Here is a 15689-nt window from a genome sequence, read left to right on the forward strand (position 1 = left end):
GAATGAAGAAAGTTATTAGTACATAATTAATTAAATATTAGCTCGTACAAATTTAAAAACTGATTAATCTAATTTTCAAACAACATTCATTTCTTTTTGCAAAAATTTAGCAATTGTGCGTATGTAAAAAGAAGAAAAAGTTTACCAAGATGCCACTTGCGAATGTCTCCAATATGTGTATTGTTTGTAAGATATTTGTTTATTTTATGACCTGTATCATAAACATATAAATATGATTCTAGATTAATTATACGTGTAAGAGTGGCAGATCACTCATATCCGTACCAGCCTAGCCCTCCTCGAGATCCCACCGGGCACCGCTTCCCCATCCCCCCCCCCCCCCTCTTGCTCCTCCGTGCCCGCCACCTGTTCGACGGATCGACGGAGCCGCCGCTGCCGCCACCATGATCCAGCTCCTCTTCACGCTGCTGGCCGCGGAGGCGGCTTTGGTGCTCGTGCTACTCTTCCGCACGCCGGCCCGCCGCCTCGCGCTGCTCGCCCTCGACCGCGCCAAGCGCGGCCGAGGGCCCGTCATGGTCAGGACGGTCGCCGCCACCATGATCGTCGTGCTCGGCTCCAGCGGCTACAGCATCGCCAAGATCCGCCGCCGGGTCGGGGATCTCGGCCAGCTCACGCCCACCGACCAGGTGCTCGCCAGCCGCCATCTCCTCGAGGCGTCCCTTATGGGTACGTGCTTGTCTTCCCCTGTTCTTCTCCGCGGCTAATTTGAACACGTTGATTGGGGATCTTTCGGTTGACTGGAAAATTCAAGCGATAAATGTTTATTAAATTGTCATGTTGTTATTATGAAGGACTTGGAATAATTACGTTGTGCTGCAGTGCGGGTGAAAAAAATTATTTGCAGGACGTCTTTATATTGTTCATCGAGTTATTGTTAATCTAATAATGTTATGAAAGTTATTCACCCAAAAACATTATGACAACACGATTTGACATTCTATTGTCAAAATTTTCATCAGTTAAATAAATTTGAGACTGTTTACTGTTTGTGAGAGTTGTGCTCTTTCATAGGCCGTACTTTTGCTAGGATACAGGTTGATTGTGCCCATTAAAGAAACAAAAACATGTATTGCAATGCAGTTGTCGATTTTTCTTTTTCTTTTTGTTATTAACGTGATGTTTAGCCCATAAAATTTTGTTAATATCATGGAGACGAGATGAAATTATTAAAAAGATATTATAGATGACATGTCCATCTTGGTTTGGTAAAGCCAAATGCACTCAATTGTTCCAGCCTATCTTTTCTGTTACCAGACAGGTGGAAATGGCCACTACACACATCTGATAGTATCCAATGAAACAATAACTTCTGATGTCGACACGTTCAGACATCTTGGATTGGCCTTCATATTTTTGCAGAAATGAATTATATAAGCTCAACAACTAGGAAAAAAGTACCTGAATGTTTGGTTTCATTCCTGGTCACAAGGAAAAATAGTTTGACTGAAAAGCCCATTTATGTATGCTAACTTCATGTTATAAAATTTGGTACTATTTCACAATTATTATCATTTTAAGTACCCACGAGATTTAATATTTCATCAGCATTTTTAATATAATTAACCATGATATCTGCTATACGTAATATTTGCTCTATCTGTTAGAGGTAATCACAATCCAATTCCATTGTATATTAGATCAATTTTGTATATGGCAGAGTATTAAGTTTCAAGTAAGAGACAAAATATAAGAATGACTACGTTAGATATCTATATGTAGATTCTGCATTTCACATATAGTCTTGCCAGCATCCACAAGAATCCTAGAATAGAAACTAATTATAGCAGATGTTTAACACTTCTTTTAAGCTTTTGTTATCATGGTGACCAAGAGTTTTATGTAGGTAAATCATGTACATGTTTGTAGCTTGCCAGATTGCTTATCACATAAATTTGCTCACTGAGAAGTTTCATATTATAAAAGCGCACACCTTCTTCTATCTTCACTTTTTTTTCAGAGTTCAATAGTAGCAAATGCTGTCATTTCAAAAAAAAAAAGATGATATTAAATGATTTGGGAATAATTTCAGTTGCTCCCACCCCACCCCTCAGCTATGATATCCTATTGATTGTTTTATGGGCCCATTAGGAATTGGCCTAATAGATCGAGTAAAACAAAGTTGTTTATTTGTTCTAATTTTCTTCTAGATATGGTGTGGTGTGTGTTAGGGAGAGTGGTGTTTTTCTTTTCAGTTTTCTTGGGGTTGGGGCGTTATGCCTGAGGTGAAGGGGTTAGTATGTTTCAGGTTTATCAGGATGGGAGCACAGTACACACAAGAGGGATGGAGGACGGACACTGCCTTTTAACTAGTAGAGAACTCAATCTCCAACCAATGAACAGTCTGCTCCCCTCTCAAATCCAATCTATCCATCCGTGCAATTGTGCTATGAAGGATTCCATGTAAATCTAATCATGCCATGCCTAGTCAACAACCAAGAAAGAGCCACTTGGCTTCTCGGCCAGTGTTATTGTCCCCTCCTGAGCATCTACGGCTTCACATGACAACAATTTTGAAGAAAACTTCACCTTGAGAGGCTATTGGATATGCATTAGCCATTCATTCTAGTCTATTAGAACAAACTGAATCTTCTGTTTCCTATTACCTCCGTTCTACTTCCACATTATAAGATTCATATATATGCTAATGAATCTAGACACATATACAAACTATATATAGATACATGGATAAATCTAGACAAACTTGGAAAGTCTTATAATATGGAATAGAGGGAGGGAGTATATGACAAGTATATGGCATCAAGACAGGTCCATTAGCTTTGCGCGGTTGTGGGGGTGGAATCTAATTCATAATTATTGTTAATTGGAGAGATAATATTTGGGTCTAATTTCTGGCAAACTCTGATATCTCAAGGTCAGATGGTCTTACTCCAATGTCTCTTTTCGGTTTAAAGATTGGTATGAACTCTGGCAAGAAATAAGTGGCATAAAATGGATATTCTTATGCTAATCTATTGGTGAAATTTTAGATATTGGATTGATTGAATGTTGACATTTCTCTGTTCTTTTGCAGGATACTCTCTGTTTCTCGGGATAATTATTGACCGGCTACATCACTATATCAGGGAATTACGGACTATGAAAAAAAACATGGAGGCAGTAACAAAGCAGAGCAGGGTCTTAGAAGAAGCAAAACATGGAAGCGTTGAGGGGATTCAACAATACCAGAAAGAGATTTCCAGTCTGAATGAGCAAGTGCAAGAACTCAAGCGTCTGTCCGAAAAGAAAACTGAGGAACTGAAAACAGCTGAAGCGAACGCCTTGGCTTTACAGAAGCAATCTGAAGGTTTGCTTACGGAGTATGAGCGTCTCATTGCGGAGAATGAGCAGTTCAGGAGCCAACTGCAGTCAATGGACCTCCGCATGTCACATTCTGATGGCAAAAAGAATACATAACTACACAACTGTGTGATGCGTGGAGTTTTTCTTACTGTAAATTTTCCTCCTGTCATGAATATCAAATGCTGCTGATGTACTGTGTTGTATTGAATATATAGGTAATACTACATATGGATGAAATATATCAGAGAGAGAGAGAGGGACTGTGTGTGTGGATAAGTAATACTGCGACCGTAGTTGTTTACCCAAAAGGATATATTGCCTATGACTACAGTGCTGACATCAATTTCTTTCTTCATGTATTGCTACTTTGGAAATAATAGCAAATCATTTGGCCTCATTGTTTCTCGAAGCCCTTTTTAGTCAATTATTCTTTGTTGATGTTAATATCGACTTTATCAAAGTTAGGTACTATAATAACTTGTAGATTGCAAAATTCTTTTCGGAAGAAGTATATTACAGGGCATTCCTATCGCAGTAAGAGCAAATTAATTAACCTGATTCTTGAAATTGCGTGTGACATACGTACAGCACTGCAAATGTTCTTCCAATATGTTCTGGCCACCTTTGGATGGTAGGAATTCTTGAGGAAAAAAAAATGGAGGATTCAATTCGTATAGGGTTTAGTCACTGTTCACTCATTTGGATTGAAGGAAGAATCATAGGAATTTTGAAGGAATTTTTCCCTTGCCCTTGATTTAATAGTAAATCTATAGAATTTTCAACATTGGATTTCTTTGAAACGCATGATTGTGATATCACACGGATAAGAAAAACGTATGAATGAAATACCACACACACGTTGAATTCCTACATGATTTCGAAACACAAGAAAACTTTAAAACTGCTTGTTGATTGACATATAGGAGAACACAAGAATTCAAGACACAGGATAGCCAAAATAGGATTGCAATAACACATGAATAAGAAAACCACAGTAATGAAATACCACACACATTGAAATCTAATAGGATTTAAAAGCACAACAAAACTCGTGCAGAGAAGGAATATATTCCATTTGTGCAACCGTGGCAGACCTATCATCGATTTATTTTTGTATCGGGTTTTGAGGAACCGGTCAGAGAAGTATTGGCACTGTCAGCATGCTTCCATTCCGGGGGCAGCAACAGGGCGATGAAGTCATGTCAACACCTTGTAGGCCATTGATATCGATGTACTACTGACCATTTCAAGATGTGGAAGGGCTCATAATTGGTGACCCTCCACTATCTTCGTTTGCGTCGCAATGATCGCCGGTGACAACTGACAACAATGCCATTGAAAATGAGCTCGAGGTGTGGAGGGTCTTCTTCCTAGCGCCCCTGTGTAGTTTTTAAAATTTTTTTCTAAAAACGTCACATCGAATCTTTACACCCCTAAATAGAGTACTAAATATATAAACATTAAAATTAATTATGTAGTTATGGGAAAATCGTGAGATGAATCTTTTAAGCCTAATTAATACGTTATTAGCCATAAGTGTGTGAAGTCATTCATTATTGCACAAATGAATTATCTTTGACGAATAATAAATCGAGCCATACATACGGATCACTGTTAAATTTATTTAGGCAAATATTACTGGTACGCCCCTACCAAATGAGTGATGTGATATATTCTGTGTTACAAACCTTCTTGACTGTATAAGCAAAAAGTAGATTTTGGGCACCTCGTCTGTGGAATACAAACCTTCAAATAATGGATGAGTCCTTGCGCGGTGTCTGACAACAATTTTTATATATTTATGCAAAGTCTATGATTTTAGGAGCCTTGTCGGTGGAATAGACTTTCAAATGTCCCTAATTTAAAGGTAAAGCACTGAGGAACCAGGCACAGCTGGAAGCTTACTTTTGCCGTAAGATGGTCCTAATAGGTCGATGTCGGCCTATAGTGTGTCAACTACCGCTAAGTCGCAGCATGCCGAGTCCGGCAATGTAACTGAGCGACTAGCCTAGCGTTGTCGAAGAGCGCCATCGATGGTGGTGGGCACATGACACGGCATTCACAATCCCCCCGCCCCCTCCACCCCGATGGAGCAGACGTGGCGTCAAGGCAGGGGCACCTTCCACCTACACAGACGCGGTGCCAACGCTAGCTTCCCTCCACCGGTGAATGCGAAGGCTTGATCTCTTGTCTCCTTGTATTCGTCAGCTCACCATTTATGGATGAAAGGAGTGCATCCAAATGATAGATTAGGCGTAGTTGTGGTGCCTCACACCTCGGACGGATAGCACGAGGAACGCGTCGTCCCGATACAGCCGGACCCATGCCACTGTTACAACCACCCCAAACAAAATTGGGGCCTACCACTTTGCAAACAACATCCGACCACTGCGTTTGTGTCCTACCTTTCTACTACTATTGGTTGGTTCATTTTTACCCGTTCAGGATGACAAACAAATAAAGCCCTAGTCCCACATCAAAATTGATAATACTAGTCAATATCCCGCGCGTTGCTGCAGAAACCAAATATTGCAAGAAACAACAAACGACACAAAGAGTTTGAGGGTTTGATAGAACAATCACCAAGGATAAAACACACATAATACATGTAATGTAATTGTAATCTTGTAGTGGTATGCAAAGGTGCATACATAATATAATATTAAGTTGGCCGCCAACATTTGTAGAAGACAAGACAATTACAACAATATATCAGAATATATTTTGCAAATAATACATGCACCGTATCATATATAGGCACAAATAAATTATTTCGGCAAGACTTAAAAGAAAATTTAAAACCATTCATTAAGCAGCAGGATTGGTAAAACAAAAGACTAAAACGTAAACATCGAAAGGATGAAAGGATGAAAGTTCATCCAACCCTCTCACTGGGCAGAGACGAGGTGCGTAGCGATTGAGTGACGTGGACAACAGTCACAACACGTGGCTGGGCAAGGGCAACACTGTTGTTTCTACGGTGACAAACACAGGACGTGGCAGCTAACTGCAACCAGTATATAAAAACCTTAAGCTTTATTGATAGGAGTACCATTTAAAGCTGATGGTGATGCTCATCCATGAGGCTAACCTTTTGAGTTGTGTACATGGAGAACCTAAAGTTATGACTTTGGTTGGACTAGTGAAAAAGCAGATCTAAAATGACTTGGGTGACCAATAAGTGATGAATTAATCCGCATAATTTAACTACTCCATCAGTTTAAAATAAAAATATTTATATCATTCACCATTTGTCCCAAAATGAAGCTGGACACGGTGATTAAGAAAGTAGAGGAGAATTATTTGATGAAGTTTGTGATTGGTTGAGAAAAGAATATAGATAAAATAATTAAATAGAGAATGAATGTAAATGGTTGAGTTGGGAAGGTACGTGGAAGAATAGATTTTTTTTGGACAAATAATGGATGATAAAAATAGCTATATTTTAGATGGACGATATATCTGTTTCTTTATTTTTCCTAATCTATCGTTCACAATTTGAATGACTTAGACTGTGTCTATGATTTGTTTGATAATGCATATATATTTTTTCTCTTATTCTTGTCGTTTTTTATCCAAATCAGCGCTGCCACTTACCACCAACGCACATTTGGCGTCACCTCCGTCCCCTTCCTAGTGCCGATGAGACCCACTGGCCTCTCCTCCTCTCGGATTGATATTCTCTTACATTACTTTACTTTGCTTCTGACGTAGTGGTTAAAATATAGACCCCCACAACCTTCGATCTCACATGTCAGTCACTGAATCAAAAGAAAATTATGTCGGAGCAGCTCTCTCCCCCTCCCAACTACCATTGCCACACCCCCTTCGATAGCTCCAGTAAATTTTCGGCACCCCGCCTCCTCTAAGAGCATTTACAACCTAGCCCCTAGACACAATGCCAAGCAATTTTTAGAATTAAGACCGAAAAAAGTCAAAGAAGAGCCTTCTACAGATCACAATAAAGGAGTACCCCAAATTTTCCCCACACCCCCTAGATCTGGTCCTGTAGACTAGAATTCCCATCCACCGTTTCCCGATAAGAGAGCATTCATCTGCCTCTCGAAAGCGCACGAGTAAAGAAGAGGAACATGGTATTATTCCAATAACTAACTAACAATTTTAATGTCAGTAATCATCATCAATTTACTGGTTCACCAACGCTAGAAACAGCGACTGATGAGTCCACCCTGCGACGAGCCAACACAGCCCTCCGGCACAAGGATGTCGAACCCACTCAGCGTCCACTCCGCCTCCGCGTATTTGCTGACGTATATCTCCGTCCCAACGTCCAGCGACGACCACCGCCTCTTCGCCGCCGGCGTGCCCGGATCCTGCGCCAAATTGCAACAACATCACACCATCAACCGGATAATCCATCGTACTTATCTTTTTGCTTATGCTTATGCTCCCTCCATATTTTTTTATATGACACCGTTGACTTCTAGGTCCACGTTTAACCATTCGTTTTATTCAAAAAAATTATATAATTATTAATTATTTTGTTATAATATGATTTATTATTATACAAACTTTAATTATGCATTATAATTTTGCATATTTGGATATAAATTTTGAATAAGACGAATGGTCAAACGTGATTCTAAAAGTCAACGGTGTTATATATAAAAAAATATGGAGGGAGTACTTATAAGTCAAAATTTGATTTTTTTAATTTAAATATTTTTTACAAAAGTTTATTTGTCTTACCTTTTAGCGCTAATAATACGTATATAAAAATTTTATGTATAAATTATTTTTTGTTTGTAAATATATAATTTGACTTTGACTTTTTTCAAATCATCCCCATGTATTGGAGATTAGAGTACCTGGTAGAAGTAGAGCGCCTGCGACATGGCGCCGACGTCGAGCTCCCACGTCCGGGGATCGCCGATCCAGCCCTGCCCCTTGGCCGTGGGGTACCCGAACTCGCCCCACACCGGGTGCGGCACCAGCTGCAGGATCTCCTGCGGCTGCGGGTTGCTGTAGGGGTCGCAGAAGGTGGTCGGCTGCTCGGCGGCGCGGGCGTTCCCCGGGGAGCAGTACACGTGGTACGCCGCGTAGGGGAACCGCGCGGCGTCGGTGCGGTGCACGCGGGTGCCGTTCCGGAACGTGTGCCAGGGCGGGCACTGGTCGACGCGCCTCGGCGTGCACCACGACGGCGTCTCCGGGTTGATGATCATCTCGCTGTACCGCGTCACGTCCGTCGCCGCGTCGCCGTCGCACGCGCGGCCGTCGTTCTTCCAGCAGCTGCCCATGTCCATGAGGTAGAACTGGCTGTTGGGACCTCCTCCTTGCTTCACCTCCAGCGTCAGCCTCACCTTGAAGTTTGGTGACTCGGGCACCTGGCATCACCGTGTTTCAGTCAGATTCTAAACATAATGCATACGAGCTACAATCAGTGTAAAAATATACAGACTAAATAGATGGGATAAATATTAAGGCCTTGTTTATTTTTTAATTTTTTTTAAAAAATATCATATCGAATCTTTGGACACATAAATATAGCATTAAATATAGATGAACATTAAAACTAATTATACGGTTATGGGGAAATCGTGAGACGAACCTTTTGAGTCTGAGTCTAATTAGGACATGATTTCCCTTAAGTGCTACAGTAACCAACATGTGCCAATGACGGATTAATTAGACTTAAAAGACCGTGGAATCTGAAATTTTTTTTATAACTAGATTATGTTTAATACTTTAAATATACGACCGTATGCGTCGATGTGGCTCTTCTTCTAAAATTTTTGTGAACTAAACGGGTCTTATTCTCTTGTTTCACGAAATGCCAAGGAAAAGTAACGAATAACAGGACAAATCTTTGCCTGTCGGCATGGTAAAACAAAGTAGCGAATGAATGCGACATGATACAAAATTTTCAACCAAATACAGAAGGCGTCATACCAACTACCAGTCGGGATAAGAGCAGACAATATCTATACTTTTTTTAGTGAGGTATATATAATTAATCATCAGATATCTTGTTGAAAATGGAAACCGAAAGGTGAAGGAAACTTATTGGATTTAATTTGGGCATGACACAGTTAACAGCTCAGTGATACTCTAGTGAAAGTGAAAAGGACTTCAGTATGGAACAGAATAGACTTACTATCTTGGTCATGCCTCTGGTGTCGTAGTGGTAGCCACCGGAGAATCCCGAGGTGGCGTCGGAGCGGAGGTAAAGCATCAGCCATGGATACTTGGGCGAAGTGCGCAGCTTGTGGTGGAACACCCACCCGCCGGCGCCGCCGCCGCCGCTCCCGAGGTCCTTCTCCCACGTCACCGAGTAGTACGACACTTCTTTGCTGCCGAGGTCCTTCGCGTCGAGGTCATACGTGCCGAACAGCCCGCCTCGGAGCCGCCCGCCGGCGCTGTCCAGCTCGGTGCGGTTGTGGAACACGAGCGGCTGGTTCATGCAGCCGGCGCCGCCGGGGCAGGGGAACCTGGAGGTCTGCGAGAAAGGCCGCGCCGGCCGGCCGTTCTCCGGGCAGATGGCTGCCTTGGTGTCCAGGTTGCCGTTCTTGAGCATGACCATCCAGAACTGCCACGGCGCTGGGCTGTCGGTCACCTGGCACAGGTCGCCCAGGTAAAGCTCCTTCGCCGGCGCGTACAGGTCGACGTCCGTGATGTTCGCCGGCGCGCCGGGGAAGGGGTCACCGGCACGGAGGTTGTTGTCGGCGTCGGTCACCCGGTGCACCACCTTGTACGTCGGCTGGCCGTGCTCGCCCACCCCATTCTCTGAAAAGATTTCACCATCCTCGCCGTCAATTCGACGAACTAAAACTTCACCAATCCTGCAACCGCGACAAGAATTCTACGAAATGGGACAGCAGGATGGAGTGATGGACCAACCGAGGTCGAAGCAGTCGGCGCCGCGGGGGCTGCCCATGCCGGGAGCCTCCCGGCCGACCTCGTTGCAGAAGTTCCAGGCTTCCCAGGCGACGCGGAGGCCGTCCCGCCGCATGCCGGGGTCCCCGACGGCCGAGACGTAGCCGCCGGCCCCGCTGCCATGGGTCGTGATGGAAGGCGCCGCCAAGCAGCACGAGACTGTGAGGGCGAGACCGAGGAGGGAGGCGGCCGCGGCGGCGTCCGCCACGGACATGGCCATCTGACGCGGAGATAACAATGGACAGAGGCAGCTGATCCGATCGAGGATGACAATACTGTGCGGGTCCACGTTGAGGCGTACAGCAGCAAGGGGTGTCCGTGGAGTGAAGTCAAGACAGCAGCAGAGTAGGCGTAGAAATGACCGGGGGAAGGTGACCTCCGGGGGCTGTTTGGATACAGCGATCTGGTCGTATCGGATATGTGAAGGTTAATTATGAGTATTAAATTTAGACCGATAATAAAATTAATTGTATAAATAAATGCTATTTTATTAGACAAATTTTTTAAGCCTAATTCAAATGTTCACTGTAGCATCACATTCGCTAATCATGGACTAATTAGGCTCAATAGATTCGTCTCATGAAATAGTTCAGAATATGAGGTGTGTTTTATTAATATTCCATATTTAATACTTCTAATTAGTGTCTAAATATCCGATGTGACATGGACTAAAAAAAGCTGGGAGTATCCAAACACACACTAAGTAGCCTACAAAGCTTTTTTAAGAACGAAACACACGCCTGTTTTTTAACCTATTGTAATTTCAAAATGTAAGCATTTATGGATTTTTTTTTTGAAAGCCACATATATATTATTATTAGAAGCAAGGCATGAGCTTTATCTCATAAAATTTGCTAGGGAAGACTCGCCACGGCCACCCCTCCCCACCGGCGGTGACGGCGCATGCGGACCGCGCACACGTCTCCGCGCTCCGGGCGGCATCGCCGTCGTGCCTCACGCTCGTGGCCTTCGCATACCTCCACCGCATGGGCCTACCCGCGCAGGGGAGCCGCGCGCTCGCGTCCCTACTCCGTGCCATGGCGCTCGCGCGTTGCCCGGTAGCCGCGGGGGCCGCGCACGGGCTCGCCTTCCGGGTCAGGGCCGACGGCGATGTCGGGACCGCGCTGGTCTGGGCCGACGCGGCATGCGGGCGAGTGGCAGACGCGTGCAAGGTATTCGACAGGATGCATGACCAGGACCTCGTCACCTGGGGTGTCATGCTTGACTGCGGGCGAAGATGAAGCAACCACGACTTACAGGCTTCATCAATGACGACGGCTCCTTCCCTTCCTCGAGCTCCCAGACTAGTGCCCCTCCCCATCTAGTCATTTTCAGTCCAAGTTGTCGTTGTGTTCAGTCTCTGCCTATCTCTTTAGCTCCCTTCCTTCTTGCCAGTTGCTTGCTGTTTTTTCACTCTCCTTAGTCTCCAACTCCAGTCATTCCTCCGTTTTTCTGGCTTGCTGCTCGGCCTTCGCCCAAGCAAGCAACATTCCACCACCATCCCGCACCCCCATGATTTGAAACCACCATGTTGTCCAGATACCATACTGGTATTTGCGACCCCATCAACAAAAGCTTGCGTTCGGCCCTGATGCTCACGGCCAAAATAAAGCCAACAGGCATCACGTTGTCACTAGAAAGAGTAGCCTCCCTCCTCTCCGGCTAGTTCGGAGCTTACCCTAAGCTTCCCGCGTCCGCCAGGTTACCAGAGGAGAATTTGAATTCAGAGTGGCATCAAAAGCAGTGACCAACGAGTTGCTGCTACGTGGAGGACTCTCATCAAGATGCATCGACATAGCATTCTCTCAAACCTGCACCAAACTTACCATTTCAGCTTCTTTCCCGCCACGCTCATCCTTAGGGACATGTGACAAACCGTATCTCTAACAAGATACAAAACAAATCCCACTTCCAGAGAAACAACATGATAGAACCACCGATACCACCTCCTAACCGAATGTTGTCAGTCGCTCTAAGATCTTGCATGGATACCCCCAATCGGCTTAGAATAGAAGAACTCATGAACCTGGTAGAGACCACTTTACCCCCTCTTTCTCGCAACAAAGTCATGATAACAAGCAGACAAACCCCTCGATTCTACCACCTGCAGCCATGCAGCACGTACAAACAATCAGCTCTGCTAACCGAAACATTCTCCAACATCCTAACCTCACCACCCTTCCCGCTTCATATAAAACCGCCCTAAGCAACCCAGCATCGAGCAGCACAAGCACTCCCCACAAAAAACATTAGCTAGTTTACCCCAACAGACCAAAAAACCTCCATCAAAGATGCTACCAATGTCTCTCCTACTCCCATCTCAAGCCTGCTTGTAGAGTCCCAGTTGTTTGCTGGTCTGTAGGTCCTCAGGCCACCGCCGCCACAGTTGCCCATAGTTCACCACCACCACACCCAGAAACCACTCCCACCACAAACACCTCTCTACCTCAACCCGACACAACATGGAGCTAGCAATTCTCGGGCGGCCGGTCTCGCTTGATGTCCACTTCCTTGCTTAACACGGTGCCATGGCTTCGGTGGGTTTTCACCGCAATTTTAATGGCGCCCGGGTACGCTTCGCTGCGGGAGGCATTGGCCAAACCTTTGGCATTTTCCTGCGTCAAGAGAATCAAGATAGAGCATTCAGATGAGCCCAATTAGAGAGGAAGGCCATGAAGTTTCCATCTCCCCCACAACAGAGGTGAAAATGCTTTCACTTTCAACTACTGCTACATTGTTTGCATCACGTTGGAGAAATTTCCTCTGGAGTTTTGGCACAGGAGGGGGATTGCTACCTGCTTGTCTGGTTTCACCAATCTAGTCAATATAGACCACGCTTGCTTACACGACCATGAATTTGCTGCAATCTTTGCCATGATCAAAGTAGAGGCCTTAGAACATATCCCCCATCACCTAGTCTTCCACAAATCAGATGAGACGGGTGTTATTGCTGACATTTTCATTAATGAAATTTGGGACAACAATACCTCCAGTCCATCGCCGCCGCCACCACCAAGACCACCCCATTGCAGGCAACCATGCTGGTCCACCACCCCTACACTGAAGCGACAATCTCAAAACCCAATCCACACCCAAGCAAACCCCGCCAATAGAGCTAACACCTTAAACTCCCAAAGCTCCTCCAGAACAATCTCAAGAAGCCTAGATCAGCTAGACAGCATGGCGCTAAGGGCAAAAAATGACTTGGCCAACAACCCTAGACTACATGTCTCATGGCCTTCTTACCTCTATCACCCAAACTATCGCCACAAACTTTCCCAGTTCGCACACCACATGCGACGGTCTACTTTGAGCAAGGCGCCTACAAAGTGACAGTGCATTTAAGCCCTAGCAAAAAAATTCCAGTTTTGGATTTATGCTAGACAAGTAGACACTCTAGATGAACCCACCTTTCCCTGCTACAGCATAACGACCAAAACTTTGCAACAATGACAGCAAGAACCCTCCTCTACACACTACTGCCCCAAACCAACACAACATCAAGTTTATTACCAGAAATAGACTGCCGCTATTCTACCAAAAATGTTATTCCAGCTAACCCAATTGCAGCCGAAGTGACACCACTCTCACTAACACCACTTCACGAGCAACCAGCCATACAACAGATCCCTATGCAACAAACCTTAGCCCTCTTACGCACAGAACCTCCGATCATTTTACCATCTGCACCCATCTGCACCCTGCCACCACTATCTCGGCCACCACACTACAAACCAAGCAGACACAGGATCCCGCCTCCTGATGGAAATCACACCTCTTGATGAAGGGTCATGCTGCTTGATCAAGAAACCTCTCCAAGAGCTGGTAGAATACTACGAGTAGAAGAAGAAAGACAAGCTTGCGGCACAAGAGGGACTCAAAAGAGCGCTCACTGCTCCAGAAGACCCTTGAACAGCCCAGCTACTTCCCACAGATAACACACCTCCACTGTCGGACTTAAATGTTACAGTATATGTACGAAGAAGCTCACGTATTAAGGAAGCATATAATGGGGAGTGGATTGACCCAGTTTAGCGAGCAAGCAGACACATGACCAATGCCAACACGGCTAGTTCAAACTCGAGCAACACGAGCAGAGGTTGAACAAGGCCACAGAAGAAAATAAGGAAGCTGGAAGGTATAGTGCAACTGTCGATCAACAGCGTGCCTAGCCCCACCAGCAAGAAAACCATCAGGCAGCTTGCATAGTTCTACGGGCTAAACGGAAATGAAGTTATCAAAAAAGCAAGCAGGAAGACCGATAGCAACGCCGATGTGTGACAAGTACCAGTGTGTGGCGGCACAGCTAGTTTTCAAACTAGTAGGCCTTGTATCCGCGGGAAGCCTCTCCAAGGCCCAACCGCTTCTACCTCACTCTATCCTTTTGTTCTGCCATTCTAGGCCTTTTGGCTTATCCAAAGCCCAACCACTTTTGTTCTTTCTCTTTTTCAAGATAGTCTCGCTTATGAAATAGTCCTCTTCAAGGACCGATCTAGACTTTTACTGTCTACTAGCAGTTTTCGGTTTATCTATCGAATTTATTTTCTTCCTTTTGTGAAGCGACAACTTGTGATTTTATTCGACTTGGGGCTTTTTTATCTTGGGCTTCTCTCCCCCTCCACTCTTCAGAGGATTACCTCGATCACATAAAAATCATAACTTGGAACGTACAAGGGCTAGGAGATAAAGAGAAAAAAGCAGCGATTTACTCAACCCTGCTAGAACAAAAACCAGATATAGTTTGTTTACAAGAAACAAAACTCCAACACATCAATAGTTTTCTAGCCATAGCCTTCCTACCATCAACGGGCAGCTCAGGAGGCCTAATCGTAGCTTGTCTAGATTCAAAGTTGCAAGGAACACCAGTTGAGACATCAACCACTTCCATAACCTGTAAGTTCAACTCAATATCAGACCAAACAACCTTCCTGCTATCCAACATCTATGCTTCACATAGTGATCTGGAAAGACAGGAACTCTTTGACACATTATCAAACATGAGGCTAATTAACCTGGGGCCATGGATGTGCATTGGTGACTTCAACATCTATAGATACACACACGAAAAAAATAATAACAACTTAAATCTGAGGGATATGGAAGCTTTTAACTACTGGATAAACAACGAAAACCTAGAAGACCTGGAAATCCCCAACAAAAGGTTCACCTGGACAAGCAAAAGAAGGAACCCCACATTAGTCAATTTGGATAGGATCCTTGTGGACACAGAGTGGAATCAGAGCTTCCCAGACTCAATGGCAAAAGCATTGCCGACAACAACCAAGGACCACACACCGATCATAGCTACTATATCAAAAGATATCCCACGCTCAAACATCTTCCGGATGGAAAATTTCTAGCTGCACAACCCTCAGTTCATCTCATTCGTTGAATCTAACTGGATCAAAGAAACGACACAAACAAACCCAATAACCAAATTCAGTCACAAAACTCGAAGACTCAGAGCACAAATC

At 44.4% G+C, this 15689-nt stretch overlaps 2 protein-coding genes and 1 pseudogene across 2 annotated transcripts; 2 read left to right on the top strand and 1 right to left on the bottom strand.

Annotated features, from left to right (window-relative positions):
• Window positions 1-307: 307 nt before the first annotated feature.
• LOC102714374 (B-cell receptor-associated protein 31-like) lies at window positions 308-3728 on the top strand. The gene is made up of 2 exons (XM_006654135.3): window positions 308-687; window positions 3053-3728. The coding sequence occupies exons 1-2, from the start codon at window positions 405-407 to the stop codon at window positions 3433-3435; spliced, it is 666 nt and encodes a 221-aa protein (XP_006654198.1). The 5' UTR covers window positions 308-404; the 3' UTR covers window positions 3436-3728.
• Window positions 3729-7153: 3425 nt separating this feature from the next.
• Window positions 7154-10585, bottom strand: LOC102714645. Its single transcript, XM_040524685.1, has 4 exons — window positions 10180-10585; window positions 9437-10065; window positions 8151-8666; window positions 7154-7655 (listed from the first exon to the last, which is right to left on the bottom strand). Exons 1-4 carry the CDS (start codon window positions 10433-10435, stop codon window positions 7485-7487), a joined length of 1572 nt encoding a protein of 523 aa, XP_040380619.1. The 5' UTR covers window positions 10436-10585; the 3' UTR covers window positions 7154-7484.
• A 667-nt stretch (window positions 10586-11252) lies between these two features.
• Window positions 11253-14496, top strand: LOC121054421 (annotated as a pseudogene).
• The last annotated feature ends 1193 nt before the right edge of the window (window positions 14497-15689 follow it).

This window comes from Oryza brachyantha, chromosome 5 (assembly GCF_000231095.2).
Source record: "Oryza brachyantha chromosome 5, ObraRS2, whole genome shotgun sequence".
NCBI lineage: Eukaryota > Viridiplantae > Streptophyta > Magnoliopsida > Poales > Poaceae > Oryza > Oryza brachyantha.